Raw genomic sequence first — 24,389 nt, 5'->3', positions numbered from 1 at the left:
TGCCATATCAAGGACATTCATTAAATTAATTTTAAAAATGTTAACAGAATTCATTTATCACCAAATAGTTTTAATTGTATCTGTCAAGATTTTTTTAAAGTTATCATGCTGTAGAGTTTTTAAGAAAATTCAAAATGGTATGATATAAAATTTTTGCTGATTATTGTTATAACTCATATAAATAGGAGGAAGAATTTATACTTTAATTGACTTAAGATTGGTCATATGAGTTCCACATAAAAGATCCAAATCCTACTTCTCAAGTCTTTGAATAGTCATTGATTCTGTGAACTTTTTAAGCTTTTAAAAATGTGCTATGATCTCAATATGGCATTTAAACCATTTTATGTTACTCCCCCCCTAAAAAAGGATGAAACATCAAATTATGAAATTCTGACACTTATAGACTTAAATGTCTTCTAAGGACTATAGAGACTATTGAAGACCTAACCTCTGTGCCTTGAGGACCAGATTAGATAAGCAGAAACAAACACTAGTTCACCTGACACACAGGAACACATACATGTACACAAATCACCATTGAAGAAAGGACAGGTAGACCCCCAGACCTCAACTATTTCAACAGGTTCCCTAGGAAGGATGTAACTTAAATAAGTATTCCTAAAAATGCTTATTTGTTACCAGCTAAAACTTGAACCTCAGTATCTGGTTTAGGGGAAATCCTGATCAGCACGTAGTGGGACCTCACTGGAAGACTCCTTTTTTATACTGTTTATATCGTTGGAAGGAAGCAAATTAAAATATGCAAATTAGTTGCCACTCCTACTCAGATTAACCAAATTATAGTTTGATACTCTGCTATATATTCAACAGGCCATTGGACCATATAGCTAATACAAGAAAGTATATGAAGTGTTTATCTTAGCACCTGTTTGCCTAGAACTAGGTGCCAAATAAATGTTTACTTCTTTAGTTTTATCTATTTTCTCTCTTTCTTTAACTATTCCCTGTTCCCCAATCAAGGTAGAGAATACATTTTCAGACCTGAATGTAGTAAAAGAAAAACCAATTAATTCCCTGCACTGCCATCCAAACACTGCATTTGGAAATCTCATGGCTAGTAGTGCAGAAGGGGAATTTATATAAATAATCTCTTATATCTGGAGGAAACCCTAAGCTAAATTCTTCTTTATTTGGATAATTAGATAATGTGAGTCCTTTGGAAACTCCCCAGGGTGAGGAAGGAACATTCAGCCCACAGGCCTGACTCAACCCACTGCTTGATTTTATTCAGCATGAGGGTAAGAAAGCTCTGAGGAGTCCTGTAGAGAACCCCAGGAACAGCTCTTGCCCCTGACCCCAGGGGCCTCTGGGTCTCCACTTAAAAAGTCTCTTGTAGCATGTGGATCTAAGCAATTGTAAACATGTGAATTACAATTTCTGAGGAAAGTAAAGGCAAGGGCTCCCACTCTCTTACTCTTAATTCTAGAACTTAGAAAAGACTTTTTGTCTATTTATCTTTTTTTCTTCTTTACAAATCCACTCTTTTCTTTTGTTTGTTTGTTTTATCTTCTTCAGAGGGCATCTCTCCCTCCCTATTTCTCTCCTTTGTAACTCTTCCTTTTTCTGCTTCCCACCTCCTCTCCTCTTGGCCTATTTGTGTCCAGTGCACAGATCAAGCCGACACCATCTTTCCCCAACACCATACCTCCCAGTACCACTGGGTCTGTCTCTTCTCCACCTTTACCTCTTCTCCCTGTGTCTTTCCTTCTATTTCTCCAGCTGAGACTCTTCAATTACTTCATTTCTTTCTTGAAAGTGAAGCTGAATCCCATGGCCTGGCTTTCCTGTCTTCTGAGATGGTTTCATTTTTCTTTACATTGCATTTCGAAGACAGAAAGGCAGTGTGGCACAACAGAGAGAGCATGAGCCTTGGGAGTTGGAGCTGCGCTCTTGCTCGGAGTCCTCATTTATAAAATGAGGAACACTCAGTAAATGATATGAGTGCTCTATCCATTCTAAAGCACTTTTAAAAGGTGAGTGATTAATTAGCAAATAGCCAAAAATTGACAGAGAATCAATAAAAATAATAAAAATAACAAACATTTCTATAGTCCTTACTGTGTCTCAAGTACTATTCCAAGTACTTCACAAATCCTCACTCATTGAATCCTCAAACTGCCAAGAGGTTGGCACTAAGAGCTTGCAGAGAAGATGGAATTGTGAATATTTTTTTCTTATTCTATTTCTTTTATTATCCTATTCACAATTTTAAAACAAGACTGGAGTTGAACATTTCTATTTCACTAAGTGAACAAAAATTAAGTCCTCTTTTACTTATACAGTTTTCTACTGACTTTTTTTCCTGCAGTGCAGAACCCCTTGTGGGGAAAAAGCAAACAAGCAAATTAGTGTTCCAAGCTCTTGTGATCAACCTGGGTACCAACTTTCCCTTTTAAAAACAGAAAATTATGCTAAGGCTCTATAAGACTCATAATAATGTGATTATATAATGGAACTTATTATTCACTATCCAAAAGATGTTTCCACACAGATGGAAACATAATCATCACTCTTAGGAAATGCTTCTTAATCATTATGTATTAAGAGATGCAATTAAAGGTTGACCTTGATGCCCCCTGTCTGGCAAGAATAGTAAAGTTTTTTTGTTTTTAGCAAAGATTTCTTTTAGGGATTAATGTTCCTGGGAATTATTATTGCAGTTAAATACAAACTGGGCCCAAAACAGTGCTACATTTGAAAAAATAAGGAACACAAAGAGCCTGATGGCCCACCCCATTCATTCTCTACTCCAATGCATTACTTTTAGGATAGAATATTTCTAGGGCTTATTTCTCCAGAAGGATATTATTGCCTCTCTTCTTCAAAACATATTTTTAATTCCTTCACACTATGTATAGAAATAAATCAACACCTGATTATGAGATTTCTTATATTCAAACGTCTAATTTATCAATGAGAAATGTTTGACTTTAAAAGATTGTACAGTTTCAAGGAAGTAATATAATTCCATTTATTTTGCATTGCTATAGCAAAATATCTGAGACTGAGCAAAATATAAAGGAAAAAAGTTTTATTTAACTCATAATTCTGGTGGTTAGAAAGTCCAAACAGCATGGAGCTCCTCCAGTAAGAATCCCCTAGCTACATCACAACATGACACAGAAGCAGAAAGGGAACCTGCTGTGTGCATAAAGGGCCATCGCAGGGTATGTTCTCACTTTGTGACAACCTGTTCTTATGGGAACTAATCCACTCACAGGAGACCTGGTCTGCTGCCTCAAGACAGCACTAATCTATTCGTGAGAGTGGAGCCCCCATGACCTAATTTCCTTCCACTAAGCTGCACGTCTTAAAGGTTCTATCACCTCCACATAACCAACCTTCCAGCCCATGAACCTTTGGTGGACAAACCACAGTACAATTTAGGAATTTTTCCTTTTTTACACTTCTTGAAATGTAAAATAAAAATGCTTGTCTGGCATGGTGAACTTAATTTTAAAAAGCTCACGAGTTCAGATTTGGTCATTAAAAATGCTTGGTTGCAATTTGCTCTTGTAGTATTTATAATAAATGTTTTGTGAAACAAACCAATAGTGTGATTAGTGGCAAGTCCAAAATTCATATAAGTAATGATAGCGGGCCCACAGTCTCGCTGGAGGAAGAGTTAACATGTTTAGAAGCTGTTTGTGCACAGGAAGCATCCTATACTTGCAATTAAAGTATATTTTTTAAATTAATAAAACAACATTTATGGAATGCAGATATTTCCCCTAATTTAGACTGTTCTCCCTCATAGTCTAACTCATATTGCTATTTTACTGCATTTACTTTTATATTTTTATTATGTACTTAAATATCATCTACTCAACTTCATATCTTATGTGTGTAAATGCTTAACAAATATTTGTTGAACAAATAAATAGATGACTCAGTGACATTTTATAAACCATGGAACACTGACCTTGAAAGTATCTAGAATCATTGAATTCTTAGAGTTAGAAAGTTATTTCATTCCTCTATCCATAAAAGACTTCTGAAAAACCCCAGAATCTGTGTGCAAAATGTTACGTTTAAGTGTATTTTCCGAGGCAGAGATTCCAAAGTTTACATGACATTCCCCAGTGGGGGGTCTATAATCCTGAAAATATAAAGATTAGAATTACTGAAGTATCTTCTATTACCTTCTACCATAGAAGTGACCAGTCCAATTCTGAATGTATACCTCCAATGACAAGAATCCCACTACCAGATGGAATAGACTAGATTATTTTCATATTTTACAGTTCTAATGATACTGAACCATAATCCTTTCCCTGCCACTTCTGATTGGCCACAGCTCCATCCTCCAGAGTCACACAGACAGGTCCTGCCAAGTCACTATGATATTTGATGACACTGTGTATATTTTTAGACAACTGCCATAACCTATCCTGTCTTCTCTTGTGCAGGCTATAAAATCTCGGCTCTTCCTACCAGAGTCAAGTTCTACTGCCATTTCTTCTCTGACATTCAGTGCACCCAGGACTTTGTACATGATCCAGCCCTCCAAGAGCTGAGCACAGCTCTTATACTTGTCTTGGGCATTTTGAGTTAATGAGACCAACAGTTCATCCTCTCAGGGGTCGCTGTGTCACTCCACTGTCTCAGTGTTAACTTACAGTGAACTAAAGTCTCTGCTTTATTCATTTGTTTTTCTTTACTTGTGCTGCAGTTCTACTATCCATGGCCTTTCTATTCTATCCAAGCAGTAAATTTGGGGATCTACTGCAGGATTTTGCCAATTTTTCTACTTCTTAAATGTAACTAATCATTGCTTTGGATTGAGGTTCTTAAGAATTCCCAGATTCTATCAACCTAAGTTTTGGCCACCATTCCCTATCCCTACCCAGTTTCATATTCACTCTAGTCCAAATATATTTCATGATTAATTTGCAACTTTCACTGCCCAGATTATAAAATAGACACTGCACAAGCAAAGTCTAAAATAGCATGAACGAGGTTATTAAGGGGACAGACTTCAAATCCAGAATATTGAGGCTCAAATCCTGATGCTGCCACTTACTAGCTGTGTAACCTTAGACATATCACATAATCTGTTTCCTCATTAGTAAAGCAGGGTAAATAACCATATTTCCTGCATTGTGTGGTAGTAAAGATTAAATGTAAAGAGTTCAGAATACATTTTAAATGCTGTGTAAATATTACCTATATATGTAAATATAATTTAGCTCATGTATGCTCATAATTAATGTATATATAAATACAGGATTAGAAACCAGAGTTTTGTAAATGTGGAAATATCTCAAAGACTTAGAGCAGTAGTATTCAGTTATTTCCCTCAAATCTCATATTTGGACCAACATTTGAAAAAGGGAACAAGTCCTATAAACATTCTTGTGCTGTAGAGTGAAAGAATTTTATAATTTATCTGTTTTTATTTTTAGCCTGATTTTTCTCTATTGCTCACATGGATCATTTCTATTATTTATCTTCAAGTTGATGAATCCTGTCTTCTCTCCTCTCCATTCTATTGTTCCGCCCACATACTAGGTCATTGTTGTTTAATTCTTTCAGTTATTATATTTTGTTCTAAAATTTTTCATTGAACTATTTATAACTTGTACTTATTGGATGAGACTTTTTATTTCTTTGCTGTGACTTACTATATTTTATTGTTTCATGCATATTTATAATTGCTTATTATAGCATTTTTGTGATAGCTTCTTTAAAATGCTTATTAAGTAATGTCTCTTATTTTGACACTGACTGTTTTTTGTCATTCAAGTTCATACCTTCCTGCTTCTTAGCCTAACAATTGATTTTAAATCAAAACCTGGATATTTGGGGATTATGAGATGAAGAATCTTATTTAAATGTCACATGAGCCAGTGAAGAAGGGTAGTGCCTCGTTACTGGCAGGTGAAGATGGAAATCAGGTTTTCTCCTCAGCCTTATTACCATCCTGCAGCAGTGAATCTCCTGCGCCTGTCTAGGCTGTCTCTGTCACTATGCTGGCTGGCAGACAAGCTAGCCTTTCTGCTCCCGAGGGCCTCTTATCACCTCAGAAGGGTGAAGTCTCCACTTTGCAGTGGGAATAGGACCTATTTATTTCATAGTGTTTGGCTCAATAAAGAGAGCAGTTATTTTCTATAAGCTTTCTTTCTTGGTAGGTTGCCCCTTTCCTGGTCTCTTTTCTAGAGAGAAAGAGTTTTTCTTTTGTTTTGTTTGTGGGTGATTTTGCTTATGCTCATTGGTATTTTCTGGTTGGTGTCTTCTCCAGTATGCAGTCTGAGATATATAAAGAACAAAAACTCAAGAGAACTCACTGCTGTGTCCTTCTTCAGGCACTAAGTTCCTTAGGAAGTATGCCTCTCTCCACATTGTCTTTTTATATTTATTTTATATTTAACATTCAGGGTTTTTACTGTTTATAGCAGGAGGCATAGGAATAGTATGCCTGCTTCATCTTCTCAGAGCATTAGTGTATCTATGGAAGCTAACCTACTGAACCGTAAGAGTAAGCCACAGATTCCCTGAAGACCACAGGGCCAGTTGATTTAAGCCTGCTGTGGGGGTAGCAGGTATGGTCCTTCATTGTACACCCTCTCTGGTAAGACAGGCAGCCTATTCCAGACCAGCCCCCAGGCATACCTGGGAGAGCTTCCTACACGTATTGCCCTTCGACTGAGCAGGAGAACCAGAATAGATCCCATCTGCCATCCTCCCTCACTCCAGCTGGCCTCATGGGCACACCTCAGTCTTAATCCAGTAACAGATCACTCATTAGGACGTGGCAAATGCAGTGGGTTCCCACTGCTACTGCACTCCTCCTACCCAAAATTTTCCAATGTGGATTGTCAGAACCAGCTTCTCCCACTTTACATTTTTCTTTGCTTCCTGCCAATCCCCATTATTATTTGACTGAGGTCCAGCTAAGCACAACAACCATTTTTTTATTAAAACCCACCTAGGGCTGAGGTAGCATGACTTTCCTCAATCTTTGCTCTGAATTTCTTCTGCATCTGACATTAATAGCACCTTTCAGATGCTATTAAGATGTAGTTACTTGTCATTTGCATGTCCCTCCTTGTGTTGCCTCATGTTATCTCCACAGCAGCTCTATAAGATGGCCAGTATTGTGCCCATGTTATATATTTAGACTGAAGCACGATGCACATGTAGCACTTTCCCACATTGACATAATATTAGGTGCCAAAGCCCAAACTAGATAAATCTGATTTCTCAGCCAGGGCTCATTCTAAACCATAACATCTTGGCTTCTGTAGAATTATAATAATGAGGGCGGTTACCATTTGACTGCAAGACACTCTACAAATATCTAAAAACGTATAAGCATATAAAGAATCTGGGGCTTACAGAAATTAAGCCTGAAGCCACTCAGCTAAAAATGGAAGGAGTTCTTGCTATGAACTTGGTCCTCTGTTTTTTCCCATTCTACATAAACTCTCTTTTAAAAACTAATTTATTCTATGGCCTTTCTTCTTTCTATCATATCAACAAACCTGTTTTCATCTCCAGAATCTATTTCTTTATCTGCAGTTGCCAAGTAGAGATTTCCACTCAAATGATTTGTCTTCAAGTTCCATGGGAATAAAAATGAATTCGTTATCCTCATACCCCAACCAGTTCCTGCTCCCACCCTCTACAGCACCAACGTTCTCCCACCCACAGGGCATAAAACATTTTTGATTCATTTCTCCCCTCATTCCCCATATTCTGTCAGCCCCAAAGCCCTATTGAATGTTCCTGTGAAGTCACTCATCTTTTCTCCTATGTACCTTCTTCTTTGTTCCATGGTCAAGGCCCTTTAATTGATGCTTTTGGGTCAGCCTTCTTTCAGCAAAACTCACAGGTTTCAATATCATCCATTCTTCCTTAACACAGCTCTATAGTATTGCTTCCCCTGTATATAAATCTGCAAAGATCCCAGAATCATGGTAAAAGAGTCTAGAGTCCTGTGAATAGCTTTCAGACCCTCCCAAATCTGTCTTTTCCCAACTGGTTGAGTGGGCAAAATGCCTCATCACTTCTTATCCCCACATCACCATCCATGTATCTTTCACTCTATCTGCCTATCTGCTCACTTCTGCCTGTTCCTCTTTTGTCATGTAGTTGTAAGATGCACCTTGCCCCTTTCAAGAAACCAGGTAGTTTGGAATCCTTAAAATCATGAAATTCCTGTTGTACATAGAACTTGTATCATCCATCTAAGCTTCTGGCTACACTGACCTGAGTTGTTTACCTTTGTTTAGTGTGAGTCAGCCACACCTCCCAACTAGCTCAGGAGGAAGTAAGAATAGAGGATATCACTCATGTTCCTCTGTTCTCCATGGTTCCTAGCAGAATCCCATGCATAAGAGGGCAGCTCAATAAATCAGTGTGTCTTAAAGTTTTAATCTTCATTTGGTAGGTTTGTTTCCCTTGGCATAGGACGACCCCCTATGATCCTGAAGCAGGCAGGCTGCAGATCACATTTTGAGAAGCCCAGATTTTTCAGAGTTAAAAAAGTTATGCCAGAGGTAGACACAACATTGGTTTTTATCGTTATCCCTGTCAACTAGATCAATAATAACTCAAATTCACACAATTATTTGTTGTCTAAGAGTTATTTAAATGAACACATAAAACAAAGTTCTAGATATCATGAAGTACATAAAACGTTCAACAAATTGTCCACATCCAAAAAGCAAGAATTTGATCTATAACTGGTTTTATAATAATCTCATGCAGTAGATAAATTAGGAAATTCAATTTGGGGATTGGACATGAACATTCTTCAGGCAACCAGTAAACATGGTCTTAGGGTGAATAATTCTCCATAAATATATATAGTGAGGTAGAGGAGCAAGGGGAAAATAATTTGGTTCTTTTTACATTGCAAAACTATTTAATGAATTTCCAAAACATTTTATGTACTTATTTTATGTTGAGTATTTATGGAACTAGATCTAGAAGTTCAAAAAGGAAGATTGTTCCAGAGAAAGAATAAGCAAAAGAGAAACTTTTAGATAACATGTTTCATATTTAGGTAAATAACCTAAAATTAGATAAAATTGCAACACTTTTAAGAAGTTGCATATTACATTATGGAGTTTTCTTGCCAATGGATTATTAGAGAAGAACTTAAAGGTAGCTACATTTTTTTGAAGAATACATTTTAAGTCATCATTCCGAAGTTAACTATGGTTCCTATGATGGACATTGGTTTCATTAGTGTGCTTTTTGCTTTTGAGAAATATGTAATAACATAATAGATACCATGTAATGTAATAAAAACAATGTAATATTAGTGGCACCATTCTCTTTTAGGAAGATATAAAGATTTTGACATACCTAATGTGTTCCATCCCAAATTTTTCCCATCAAAACAGCAACCTCACTTTTGTTTGAACATCAATGACTGGGAGACAAACTGTCTCTTTTTGGGTTCTAATTACTATAACATTTTCTTTCATTAAGCAGAAATCTGCTTCTCCAAATCACTAGTCCCAATTCTATCCTTTGAAGTCACCTGGGTCCAGTTGTCTTCTTCTGCTTCCTGCAAGTTTTTCTAGTAGTTGGATTTAAGTATCAGATCTTTCTTTTCTTCTTGCTAAAAATTCTTAATTTTTTTCAGTCATTTCTCAATTTGTTTTCCAAAAGTCTCACTATTCTAGTTTTCCTTGTCTCACCATATTATAACTCATCAATGTCTCTCAAAGCATGGCATCTACCCTTTGGTACAAGACTCAAATTTGTCCTGCTTAGGACAGAGAGATCTATTACCTTGTACAGAGATGTTCTATTAATACTGAGATTACAGAAGGTATTTTAGCAATTTCACCATACCACTAGTTCACATTTAGTTAATTACCACCCTCAGTGTTCCCAACCCCCTCCACCATGAACATTTTAAGTAGCATCTCCTATATTCTATACAAGTTAAACAGAGTTTGCAGATCCTACAGTCAGGATTTTACATTTTTTATTTCACAGTCCACTGTTCTTCTCTCTCCTTAGAAACTAGATCTAGAGTTGAAACCAAAGCTATTATGTCCTTTCTTAAAGATATCAGTTGGTACCTGGTTCACTGTCATGCTCCAATATTTGTTATGGTTTCTGGTGGTGTCAGTAATCACACAGGTGATCATTTCACTCCTGCCCTCATCATTCTTCTGGACTCTACTCCTCCAATAACCTTGTCCTCCTCGTGATCTCAGTCTCCCACTTTTTCTAATCTCTATCTCAAGTACCCCAATTCTAAAATCACCACCTCGTATTCTTTTAGTTTCCTTACTCTAGTGCCCTTATTCCAGCAACCCTGCCAACCTATAAAATCCACTGTTCACACCACTTTTCTCTGTGCTTTTTTCTTCCTCCCCAGTTTCCATGACCCATCATGTATGTACTCCCTTGCATACAGCCTTAAATTCAGCACTCCTCTATTCCTGTCATGCTCACTGGGAAACCAAAGCCAAAACCAATCCAACCATCCACCTACTCCAAACCAACACTTAGGCTGAATATGACTGGGGAGGGGGTGAAGATAACATATGTAGTAACTTGTCTCACTTTAGGCTCATGGCCCCCAATTCCAAGTGAGCTCCAAGGACTGTTTGGAATTTCTATAATCTTACTTAGTCCTTTCATTCTTCCATTCTCCTAGAGGATAATTTTATATTTCCCCCCTTTTTCTCAAGACTCCAGCATTCACTCTGCTGTTGACCTTGTTTCCTATTTTATTCATTAAAAGAGAAGCAGTCAGAAGACAACTTCCACCCCATATCCAGTCATATCCAGGAACTGTCCATGTCTAAAATCCACCTTCTGTTGCACCCTGGATCTATTTCCTCTCACCTACTCAGGGGCATAATTGCAGGTAATCTCCCTCTCTTTCCTGCATCATTAGTCTTTTCCTACCTATTGAATCATTTGTGTTAGATAGCTTTCCATTACCATAACAAATACATGAGACAACCCACATATAAAGAAAAAAGGTTTATTTGGGTTCATTGTTTTGGACATTTCAGTCCCCAATCAATTGGCCCTGTTGCTTTGGTGCAGCACATCATGATGGTAGCATGAGGCAGAACAAAGCTGCTCACCTCATGTCAGGACACAAAAGAGGCAAAGGAAGCGGCTGGGGTCCCACTATCAAGGGCATCCCCCTTTCTGTCATATCCCATTCACAACTGATTACGATATACCATTAGCTTCAGAACTTACAGATTATATCTAGAATCCAACTACTTTTCACCTCCTCCAATGCTATCACTCTGGGGCAAGCCTCCACAATCTCTTGTTCAGACTATTGCAATGGCCTACTGATTGGTCATTCTTATTCCACACCTACCACCATCATCCTCACATTAGATTCTCAACACAGTGACCACTTGACTTTAAATTTAACTCTAAACACGCTCCCTTTCTACTAAAAACTTTCCAGTGGTTTCCATTGCATTCATAGTAATATCCAAAGCTGTTACAAGAGCCCACAGAAGCTAATCTGCCTACTACCCCTCACCCTGAGCTCATCTCCTACCATTCTTCCCTTGCTAGCTCCACTTCATGCTCCTTCCTGCTGCTTCCTGAATGTGCCAGGCAAACTCACACCAGGACTATTCCCTCTTCCTAAAATGATCTTCTGCCAGGTACCTGCACACTTGTCCTGTCAGCTTCCTTTAAGTCTCTGTTTCAATGACACCTTATCAAAGAGGCCTTCTTTGACTATCCCCCTCACTTCCATTACTCTGTTTTAACTTTCTCCACAGTACTTATCAATCCTTAACAAACATTTTCTGTCCTTGGTCTCCCCTCCCTCCTCTCTTCTTCCCCCACAATAAATATATACTGTATGGGAGATGAATTTTATCTGTTTCCTTTTTTTTTTCTCTATTTTCAGTGTTTAGAACAATGCCTGTCATATAATAAGGGTTCAATAAGTAATATTGCAATCACAAATTAATTAAGTAATGCTCTCTTGCTAAAATTATAACAGTGGTTACCTTTGGAGAGAGGAATTATCAGCTAAAAGATATGAGTAACATTTCCTTTTCTCTGTATATCCTTTTGTATCTTTCAAATTTTAATACCATATGCATGCATTTCCTACTGTGAAAAAAATATTTTAATTAGGGTTAAAATGATTTTAATAAAAAGAGTTTATCTTGTTGCTTTTTTGAAACACTAAAATCAAGATTTTTTTTACAGCAATGTTATTCTGTAGCATATTGATCATCTTTTGAAATTTTGTGCTATTTACAAAATTAAATAGCATGCTTTCTACATCTTTTGTAAATTGAATGCTTCGTATAGTTACTGAGCACAGTAAATGCTATATATATATATGATGGTGATTCAGAATATGAAAAAGGAGAAAATTTTGTTAAGCATTATTTTTTAGTAATTCAATGGGAATTACTTGTGATTGACATATTCCTTCCCTTTGAAGAATATACCAATATTTGGCATTACAATGCATTCTTAGATTCTACCAGCAATCAACATGGAATAACATTTGACTTATAAAGTTTAAAAATCCACCATTTCCCTCTTTTTTTAAAATCACTTACTCATTTTAACTTTACTGGAATCAGTCTTATTCTACAAAGATACTCAGTCTGACTTTAAAGCTGCCCAGAAAACTCATATCATCACAGCAGTAATACATAATTTTACCTTCATTTACTTCTCCTGGACTCCCAATCTCTCCTCCCATATGTTTTAGCTTTTCCAGCTTTAAGTCACTGTTTTAAGTCATATAGATTAAACATTAAGATGCTCCTCCCTCTCTTTTCTCATACACTATCTCTGCTGCATTTTCCACAGTGACCTCTCTTCTTCATGTCCTTCTCACTGTTCTCTTTGCCCTCAAATAGTATCTAAACAAACAAAACTGGTTGTCCTTCATTTTTTGACCATGTCCTTTATATAAAGTCTTTAGTGGAGAGCATTCATGAGTAGATACATTAATGTCTTGAACTATGTCTTTTCTTTTCATTGCTCTACAAATTTCCCAGTACCTTTTACAACGCTCCCTCCTTAGTAAAGGCAAAGATCTTGGAATAATATTCTCTGAAGAAGCACAGAATGAGATAGGTGATAGAAAGAGGAGTGGAAAGATACTTTTATTTTCCAAAACTTTTCAGTCTGAGCAAGACATGTTCATATTTATTTATCCTGTGTCAACCTCAGAAAACTAACTCATGCCCTTGTGCCCTTGGGGTTTTATAATATAATGCCCTTCTAGTCAAATATCTCAGTAATGACTTGGGAATGAGAAAGCTGAAAATGATACAAAAGAAAATGTTTGACTAAACTACACACTAATGTGAAACAGAAAGGTACACATGTTCTAGGAATCTGTAATCTATATTTAGCAGAGGTCCCTTCACAAAGGAGGCATTCAGTAAATGTTTACTAAGTTGAATTGAACTGCAATGGTTTCTCACTTTACAGATAACAAAAACTCTCTGTAATCCATGCTACCCAGGATAGACAATATAATGGGCAAGATAATCAACAACTCTGTAAAATTTTAAAAACCCACAAACCTCTCCAAATTTGAAGTTGATGGTCAGCCTGGAAAAGATGGGGGCAAGAAAGCCTTCAGTGTATCTGAGGGGCAATGATCAGGGTGGGTTCCTGGAATGGTGTGTTCTTGAAGAGAAAGTTATGCTAAAAACCTTGAAAAGATCTATTTTTCAATATATTTTAAAGATATGAAATGTTTCTAAATTTTAATTTAACTTAACTTGAATTCCTTATATTAAGGGGCAGGTACTATACTTATCGCCAGAAATGTCATTGATTGTATACAAAGACTATTGTCCAGATATATACAATGCACTAGGTTTCCAAACTTTTATCTTTCTTATATGTTCTTTAATAAATTGCCAAAGAAAAGTATAGTGCTTCTTCCCATTTCAAGATGAAAGAAAACAAAAGATTGGGATTGACACCTTCTGAAGAGGATTATACTGGAAAAGATTCCAAATAAAAAATGTCCATACATCTATCAAACACATGCCAAAAGCAAAGACAGTCAATTCAGTCTCCAAATGAAGATGATGATCAGTTAATGCATCATAGTTCTCTAGATTTATTATATTAACAGTGGATGCATAAAACATTCTCAATGCTATTTAAATAACGATAGACAACCGTTTTCTAATAGCACATCAAATTTAGCATTTGAAAATTACAAATTTATAAACTCTGAGGTTGAAGTAATGTAAATTTGTTTTGCAATTATCTAGAAATTTAAGTCAAATTATCCATAGCCAATATCACTGGAGCAAACCACATTAGACTGATTTCTCCTGACCATTCTCCATCCTGTTCTTCATTTTGCCTTCCTTCCATGCTTGAAGCAGCCATGCATGAAGCAGTCAATTAGCTAATTTCCAAAGAAGACAATGAGTTAACTTCTCACCATTTCATTTTGTTCAAATGTTCTATTTTAAATTCTTTATTTAAACAAAGAGCCATTCTTCTATCCTTTTGTTATTGTATGCTCCTTTTGAATAGTTTCCAGGAATAAAATAACTTCATGAGAAAACAAAACAGTAGTTCTTAATATCTTTTGGGTAGTTATTAGATGATGGCAGTGCTTCATGATCAACAAGTCTAACATGTTGTAGTCAACGCATGGCATATTAAATATTCACTTGACCATAGATACCATTTCACAAGTTCACTATCGACTTCAGACATAAAAAGGGTAACTTAAGAAGAGAGTGTCACTTTTTGTTGAGAATATTTCCATGCCATAAAGGAACCAAATTAATGAGAATACCTGAATATATAGTACTGACTGGGGTTTTATAGTGCAGCTTTAATTATGTTTAAATATATATACATTTCAGGGCATTACTGAAAAATATTTGGGGAAATATTTCTTTGTAAACTTTAATTAACATCAATGTATAAAAATAAATAACAGAATGTCTGTCCAGATGGTATGATTGGTGGTGTTTCTCAGAAAAAAATTTCAAACCCCAGTATCTATCTTACATTTTAATATTCTATCTGAAAAAATAAATAAAATCTGCTTACAGTATATTGCACTGAAAGTCTAAGTTGCTTCTTAGTTTAACTTAGGGTCCCAAAGAGCACCATTATTGAAGATAATAATAAAGCAGCTATGGCCATGTGAGTACACAGCTAAAATACAACTTCTTAGGAGTAAGATGTTGAATCTGTTGGCACCTTGGTCTTAGACTTCCCAGCCTCCACCACAGTGAGAAAATTAATTTATGCTTATAAGCCAAAAATAAGTTTTTAAAATGCAGAGTAAATCAGTGTGCATAATAGGCTACCTTTGTCTCTAATACGGTTGATGATTCACCTTCTGATTTTGCCTATTGCAATAGAACTGCCAAAGTAACAGACAAGGAAGCTGGCCCAGATCTGGTCTGGATTTTTCAAGATGTGATTATTTATTTGGCTATTATTACTAGTACTTAGGTCTCTTATAGCAGGCCATCAGCCTACTTTATAGGAAATATATGATATAAAACAATGACCACTGAACCACAATATTAGAAATTTCTTCAAACAACAATAATAAACTAAAACATTTCTATATAAGTAGGCAAATATAGGCTTCATTCTCCTTCTCCACCCAAACTTAGAAACATATTTGATATTAGCACATTTGTTGCACTAATAATATGCTAAGTATTTTATATGTAATAACACATTTTAGTGAATAGTATGTTACTAAACACAGGACACTTGGTTTCCTTACCTTCAGTAACCTAACTACTGAACTAATGGGAGGCAGGCAATGTTTATGAAGAAATAATCTTTTAGGGGAGAGAGGTTCTGAACTATGAGTTGTCCTCAGCAAAGAATGGTAATGACAAAAACTATCTTCCTTTGTCTATTATCATTTGTCATCTTCTTTTGCCAATTATAAGTTTTGCTTTCTCTTCATGTCAATACAGAAACTGAAGAGAGGTTGGGAAGCCTTTTAGACTTAACCAAATTAATATATGACAAATGGGGGTTTCAGTATTTGAGTGCTTTCCTTTTTCTTTTCACTTTTCTCTCCTCCTCCACCACCACCTCCTCCTCCTTTTGCTTGTACACGGTCCCCATTTTTTTTCTTTTCTGTTCAAAATATTGGCAAGTTTTATTAAACCCATTCTCCAAACCTCCTTTCCCTCCCCCCCACCCAGCTCAGGTCTTTTATACTGGAGCAGAGTTAAGACAACCTAAGGCACTTCACATAACCCTTGAGAGGGAGTGGCTTAAGAAAGGGGTTTCCCAAAATCTGCTGCCAAGAGCACATATGCCAGTCCCGCCCCCTTTCTCCTCCTCCTGGAGCACCCACCACCCCAGGCCTTCTGAAGCTACAGTGCCAAAACTACACAACTCCCACTCCATCATAGCAAAGCTTTCTCGGAGAACAGAACAACATAACACCCCCTACTTCTCTCGCTGGAAACAGCGCTAACCAGGCCGGCAGCCCCGGCTCAAAGTGTGCGCCTCTTGCCTCTTTTGACCAGAATTTGCCAAAGCCCTGGGGTCCTGACAGCCACGGGTCTGCTCGGGTAGTGAGGAGGAAGTCAAACCAAGGGAGATCGAATCCTGGGCAATTTTCAAATGCTGGGGCGGATTTAGACTGCTGGTAATTCGTCCCCAGTCCAGTGGTAATTCGCCACTACCCAAACCCTCCAACCCACAACCAGGTCCGCCGTATTTCGGGCTTCCAAGTTTCAAGGCTCCCTGTAAGATGGGGACATTAGAGCAGTTAGGTTCTGAGTGAGGGCAGACACAACTCCCAACCCACTTGCGAAGCTGTTCCTCCAGAAGTAGGTACACACTCCTCGGGATTTGTTTTCTGCGCCGGGAGTGGGGGAGGGGAGTGTGGGAGGGAGGACTGAGAAGAGCAGGGTGTGGCGACTCCTGGAGAGAAAGGTAGGGGAGAGTTAAAGCCATATCGCCGCCCAGCACAGCCGCGTCCTGGGGCAGCGCTGCTTTGTTGTCAGCATCTCCTGTGACCCGCGCGCACAGTGCGCGCCAACACGCCCCAGAAAACCGTCACAACCTGTCCTAACGGCCCTACAGCCCTAAGCCCTTGACAAGAGGGAAAAACTTGTACCGGGGCGCACCAGCAAGTCAGGATGCTGCAGCTTGCCAGTGAGGACAATGTTTTAAACCGAAATAAACATAATGAAATAAAGGGATCAATAGCATCCGGTCTTCCTCCGAACCTTTGGAAAAATAAAATTGCTGTTTTCTTCTACCAGTTCATTCACGTTTGTAGTCGCCCTTGGCTAAACGGGGTTGGGATTGGTGCTAACGGCAGGGAACACCAGAAAGGTGCCGAGGAGAGCTGTTAAGAAGAGAACCGACCGGGACCTGGGTACCTGACGCCATTTGCGGGGTAACGGCGCCCTCCCGCCTTACCTGTGGATGCAGTTTCCATGGCAACGGGCGGCGGCCGGGCGGGGCCGGAGCCCAGTTCCCGCGGCGCCGCTCCCTCGGTCCCGGAGCCCAACCCCCGGCCCGGCTCGTCGGTCTGCGGCGCCGGCCTGGCCCCTTTCGGCGTCACTGCTTCGTCCTCCCCCTCCCCCCGGTCCCCGAACCACTGGGACCCGGGGTTGGCCAGAGGCAGCAATTCGTCTTGCGGATCCGGCGGCGCGGCCATAGCTGGCGGTCCCCCCGCGTGGCGACGGCGGCTTGGCGGGGCCGAGGTGTGGTCGCTGGGCGGGCGATCGCTCCTTGCTGCTGTCCCCGCCGGGACTCTGGGCTCCGGGAGGCTGCAGAGTCTCCGCGCCGCCGCCGCCGCCGCCGCTGCTGCAACTCGGGCCCAGGCGCTGCCTGCTGCTCTTGGCGCTTCAGCTCCTCCTCCTCCCCCCTCCTCTTCCTCCCGGCCCCGCCGCGGCCGCTGCCTGCGCTCCTCCCCTACTCCAGTCACTGATGCTGCTGCTGCTGCTCCGCTACTCCCAAGCCTGTTATTACGCAGGTGAAAATGGCCTGCTTCAGAGCACGTCAGCCCCGGCCTGCTAATGGCAGGCCCTGATTAAGGGATGTGCCAAATCCACTTGAATCTCCCCTTCATCCGGGGAGGCATACAAAGGGAGGATCAGCAGGTAGAAACAGCCCCCAGCTGCTGCTGACTGATTAGGCAAGCTGCCCTCCCAACTCAAGAAGTTAAGCTTCGACTGGTGTTCTGGGACCTAAGGCAAAGAAAGGAAACTGGAGACCTCAGGGTCACACTTCTGAGGGTGACCAGCATCCGTTATGGATGGGGACATAGGTCTGAGCGAGAAAGTGGTGGACATGGATGTTGGTGGCAAATGGAGACAAGAGAACGTGCAAGCCTGAGGTTAAATCTTGCAGCTTTGAACTGTTTGCAAAACGGGGCTGGGAAATAGCGGAGTACAGAAATACTGGAATGAGCTATAGGAGAAACTTAAAAAGAAATAAATAAGCTTTCCAGATCTTATCACCAACAGCCCTGAGGGCAAAATAGGATATCAATAGGCAAGACAAAAGCAGCTATGTCTCCTTTCAGAAACACTCAGTCAAAAGCCTTACAAATTGCAAGCTGTCGGTGCAGTCATTTTTATGTGAGAAGTTGAATGTTTCAAGAAGCTTGCTGCTGCTGCTGCTTTTATTTTTTCTTCAATTGGTGCCTAAATTGTTTATAAAACGATGTGATCAAAAAACTAAGGTTAAGTCCCACACAAAGTAGAGGACTAAACTCATGTGCTATCGGTTCTCCAGAGAGGTGGGTATGGGTAGTACAGCATACTAGGAGGCTTTGTAGAACTCTGAACCACCAAATGCCTCTTGAAGATTTCATGTTTGTCTATTTGTAGATTTAAAAGCTGCTTTGGCACCATTCATGTGCTTCGAATATTCTAAAACTAAAAATTCCAGATTCATCCTAATCTTTTGTTCTATTAGGACATTAATATTCAAAAGATGACAATAAATTAGAGAAAAATTGTTCACTAAATGCACAATAAATATGGCTTCCTAATGCCAGATGCCTGTAGGGATCATTGATGGTTACCAAATTTTTACATTATTATTATATTCAAAAATTATCTCCTACTAAGACTATGTTCTTTATTTTCTTTCTGATGATAGCTTCACAGGTGTATGCAAATGTCAAAACTTACCAAATTGTCACTGTAAATAAATGCAATTTATTTCATTTCTATTATACCTCCATAAAGCTATAAAAAGTATCAACAAACAACAAATGTCTACCATGAGTCATCATAGATTCTTGATATCTTTCTAGAAGAATACAAGAGCTTACTTAAGAAATCATTGAGATGAAAGCTTATTCCACTGCTGTCTTTCCATAGAGCTTAATTCAATTATGTAATCAGAGGACACTTGTGAGATTTCTTCAAATCTATTGTTCAGGATGCCTTAAAGCATCAGAAACACCAGAGAGAAGTTTCTCATGGTTTCATTATTGACATGCTAAGAACACAAAAAACTCTAATGATATATTAAATGGTTATTAGTGGGTGCTGAATATTTTAAGAATTGAAGTGGTGAGGGAGTAGTCTATAGAATAATATGGAGTATATTATTTTGTTTCTCTAAAAAGCACTAAGGGAAGTTATCATTAAAAAACTGGAATACCTATGCAAGCCTCTTAGCTTTCTTAGGATCAAATGCATATGGCCTTTGGGGATATGATTCTAATTATTTTCTATATTTCATCAGATACTGGTCAATAATCTAGTTTGAGTACATATAGAGGAAATGGCCAGTAAAAATATTTAGATTTTATCCATCAAAGGAAACTGACAACTGCATTTTTTAATAGTTTATTTAATGACAAGTGCATTTTGATAAATTATCCTATTTTGCTTTGCTGAAAAGAGTTGTGTGGTGGACTGGAGATACAGCTTAGTGATATAGCACTAACTTAGCATGTATGAGTCCCTGGGTTGATCCCTACCAAAGAGAAGAGGAGGAGAAGGAGGAGGAGAGGGAGGAGGAGGAGGAGGAAAAGGAGGAGTGGGAAGAAGAAGAGGGGAGGGGAGGGGGGAGGGAAAGAAGAAGAAAAATATTCACAATGTTTTAGTATGATCAACTTTCACAATTATTTTTTCTTATTAACTTCCACCTTTGAGTGCACATAAATTATCTGTTCAGGAAAGAAAGTTTTGTCAGGTTTATGCTATGATTTGAAATGACCAGTTTTATTAGTATTATTTTACATTTGCACCTTTCTAAATTGACAAAGCTTGATAAAATAGAAGACTTAAGGGCACAGCACAGAGTCAGTGATGGAGTTCCAGGGTTTATATAGTTGCTCTCAGTTATGAATTGCTCTAATATGCTTGTGAGACAAAGAAAATAAGGTTGGCACTTTTAAAACATTCTTAGTAAAAGGAGTTGAGACCAAGGGACTGTCAGATTTTGTCTTCAGCCTTTTTTTTTTTTTTCCCCAATTATGTTGAAAGAAAGAATCTGGTGAGGAACACTTATTTAATACTAGCTTCTTAACTTTTACCAAACCTTGTATCATGGGGAAAGGGATGTGGAGACATTTTAGGAAAAGTGCCACAAGTAACAAACTTTAATCAAGCCAAAATTCTTTCTAGATAACTCAATATTAAATTTATTTGATATCTTTGCATCTCAGGTTCAATAATTGTAACCTGGATTTTTTTTGGAGGTGGCACTGGGTATTGAATCCAGGGATGCTCTACCACTGAGCTAAATCCCAGCCCTTTTATATTTTAGTTTCGCACAGGGTCTCACCAAGTTTCCCAGGCTGACCTTGAACTTGCAATTCTTCCACCTCAGTCTCCTGAATGATTAAGGTTACAGGGATGTGCCCTGATATTTGGCTAAACTGGAAATTTTAATAGTACCTCTGCATAGGGTTTGGGGAACATTAAATGGCCAACATATATTATTAAGATAATAGAACATACAAATTATTTCCAGGAAATGACTTACAATGCTATAACTCTGTGTATTTATATTTGTACAAACTAAAGATGGTAAATGCTTCAGGTATTTAAAACAAACTAGATAAGGAATATTCAGTTATTGTGAATCATGATGATATATATATATTGAGTATTTCTACTTGTAATTTCTGTATTCTGAAAGGTAAACTTTATATAAAGATAAATGGATTTCAAAGATTCTTTTAAGAATCTGAGTCAAGCACACACACACATTTTAACCTAAAATAGCCTATTTCAGAAACGGCATATAAGTCTTATTGATAAATAATGAATGCTAGGAGGGTTGTATTGAGGATACGTCATGGCCATGTTCAGATTCCATAGGAAAGAGTGCCTTAAAGGACAAGCAATAGCTACACCCAGGTAAGTGAAGAGGGCAGGTCATGCATACCACATATTTGCCATATGTGTCTTATATTTAAGTTTGTCAGCTCCTAAGTCAAGGCCCTAAACCTTTTCAGAAGCGAATGTAATGGTACAAACACTCTCATTGACCTGATTAAATGAAGATGAGACCCATTCTGGTGCCTCAAATTTAAATCCTGTGGGCAGTGGCGTTTGGAGGCTTAGTTTCCTATGTGGCACCTAGATCATGTTGAAACATGGTTTTCACTCTTCTACAATGTGCAAAAGCTCTTGAATTTGATAGGGAAAAGAGTTCTCCATTTTCTTCTGCAGTGAAAGAATATTTAGGTTAAACAACATGTAGAGGCTGCAGGCTGGTGCCCAGGACAGAAATGGTTTCTCTAGGAGACCCCTGCTGCACTCAGAAATGCCACACAGCACTTTTGGAACACACTAGGCTACTTGGTCAATTAGAGTGGTTGCTGTTATTTAATCTACCAATCGAAGGGACAAAACATTGTTGCTTCTATTGTTCTCCAATAGGTGTGGGAATAGGAAATTTTATCACTTTTTTTGAACCTAATTTTTTTCTCTACTTCATTTGCACATTTGAGTAAAACTGTAAGGAGTTTTTATTTCTTTGTGGAAAAATATGAAAGATGTGTAACTTGTTTTGGACCCAATATAAACATTTTAAAGGTATTCTGAGCTTAAGTGTAATCAATATACACAAGAGAGGTAAATTGCCTTTGAATAGTTCTTTGCAGTTTCAAAGTGCATCCCCAAATAGATCTCATTTCACACACACACACACACACATTCTCTCTCTCTCTCTCTCTCTCTCTCTCTCTCTCTCTCTCTCTCACACACACACACACACACACCCCACACCCCTTTTAATTCACAATTTGATGAGAGATATGTTATAGTAATTTCCATTAATTTATTGTATTTATTTATTTTGGTGCCGGGATTGAAACCAGGGGTGCTTCACCAATGAGCTCCACCGTTTATTATTTTCTCATTAAGTTGTTTAGGGCCTTGTTAAATTGCTGAGGCTGACCTTGAACTTGAGATCCTCCTGCCTCAGCCTCCCAAGTCACTGGAATTATAGGCATTTAATGCACCTGGATTTTTAATTTATTTATTTTAATGAATAATGAATTAAGAATTTTTATGAACTTCTTGATAATTTATATTTCTCTTTTAATAACAATTTTATTGAGCTTTAACTCACTATACAACTTAAAGTATAGAATTCAATGGTTCTTAGTATATTCAGAATTGTGCAACCATTATCAAAAGCAATTTGAAACATTTTCATCACTCCCAAAAGAAACTTTATATCCTATGGAAAGCCATTCTTATTTATCAGAATCAGACTAGGTTGAGTCATGGGACACAGAGACCTGGCTCCTAGGAACTGCAGGGAAGCATGTGGCACTGCGTGGGAGTGGTTCCCTGTCTCCTCCTGGAATTTTCCCCTAAGAGAATGGCTTCCCTAACTCCACCCTATCCTGTCCATCACAGAAGGAGCTCCTCCCAGTCCAGACTCCCTTTACCTGTATATTATAAATAAAGGAGAGTTGGGCGACTCCATGTTGTATTTGTAAGAGACCAGAGCTGGTATGGCCAGACCTGTTACACCCTCTCTCATGAAAAGAGTACTGGCTCTTGTATGTTTACTGAGTAGATAAGTTTTTTGAGTAATAGAAAAACTGCTAACATCCTCCTCTGGCAGTTAACCCTTTTCTCCTCCATCCAGAGAGGACCCCCACAATATCCATTAGCAGTCATTCCTCATCCCACCCCCAACCCCAAGTCCGGTGCTAAAACAATCACTAATCTACTGTCTATCTCTATAAATTTGCTTATTCTGAGCATTTCATGTAAATGGGATCATACGACATGTGTCCTTTGGTGACTAAGTTCTTTCATTTGTCATATTTTCAAGCCTCATCCTTGGAGCACAAATCCATATCCCATTCCTTTTTATTGAGGAGTAATATTCCATTGTGTGGATATACTTCACTTTGTTCACCCATTCATTAATTGATGGATATTTTAGGTTATTTCCACTTGTCAGTTATTACAAATAATGCTACTAAGAATGTTTACATACACTTTTTTCAGCATATTTTTATTTCTTTTGGTTATGAAACAAGGATTAGGCCTAAAATGTAACTCAGTGGTAGAGTGCTTGCCTAGCATAGGTAATGCCATTCTTTCTTCTAAGAAAAAATAACTTTGAGGAGACTATTCTCATAGCTTTCATCATTGAACTTAATAAAATGACATTAAAATTTCAAAAAATCAATCCCACTGGTAGCATATGAGGGTTTCTTTCTTCATACCATCACCAACACACTAATTATCTGGCTTTTTAAAAATTGTAAGCATCTTAAGGGGTGTAATATATTGTGGTTTTGATTTGCATTTCCCTGATGGTTCATGATATTGAGCATCTCCTCATGTATTTATTTTCCTTTTGTGTATTTTCTTTGGATAAATATTCTTTTATTACTAAATCATAAGTTTTTATACATTCTGGATATAAATTTCTTATAAGATATATGATTTGCAATTTATTCTGTTCTGTGGATTGTTGTTATACTTCCTCAATGGTGTTCTTAGCACCATGTGTTTAATTTCTTATTAAATCAGTGTATACATTTTCCTTTTGTTGTTTATAGATTTGGAGTTTTATCTAAGCAACCATTATCTAATCTCAGGTCACAGGGGTTTACACTTGTGTTTTCTTCGAAGAGTTTTATAGCTTATGGCCTTACACTTAGGTTTTTATTTATTTATTTTTAGTTATTTGTATATATCACACGTGTAATTTTTCTTTCTTATTTTGTGAATTACCCTTTGTGTCCAGAGCTTACTTCTACAATCAGGTTTTTTTTTTTTTTTCTCATCCATTTTTAAATGCTCTTCATATTGTATTTTTGTCATTTATGTTGCAAATATTTTTCACATTTTATTGTCTAGGGATGATGAAAATCAACTTCTTAGAAAATTCAGAGACTTCTCCTAAGTCACATTCTTAATGAAGTTGTTACTCAAGTCTAAGTCATCTGACTCTATGCC

General features: G+C 38.0%; 1 protein-coding gene across 1 annotated transcript in view; it reads right to left on the bottom strand.

The window, feature by feature from the left end:
• The window catches only part of RTN1 (reticulon 1), a 279,751-nt gene extending 261,826 nt beyond the window's left edge, over positions 1-17,925 (bottom strand). Inside the window, exon 1 of the mRNA XM_079125816.1 lies at positions 17,404-17,925. Coding sequence (XP_078981942.1) covers positions 17,404-17,644 — 241 coding nt within the window. The 5' untranslated portion in view covers positions 17,645-17,925. The remainder of the gene's footprint in view (positions 1-17,403) is intronic.
• Positions 17,926-24,389: the final 6,464 nt, after the last annotated feature.

Source organism: Sciurus vulgaris (assembly GCF_902686455.1).
Source record: "Sciurus vulgaris genome assembly, chromosome: 2".
NCBI lineage: Eukaryota > Metazoa > Chordata > Mammalia > Rodentia > Sciuridae > Sciurus > Sciurus vulgaris.
Note: the sequence above shows the minus strand (reverse complement) of the source record. Positions and strands in the feature narration are given on the sequence as shown.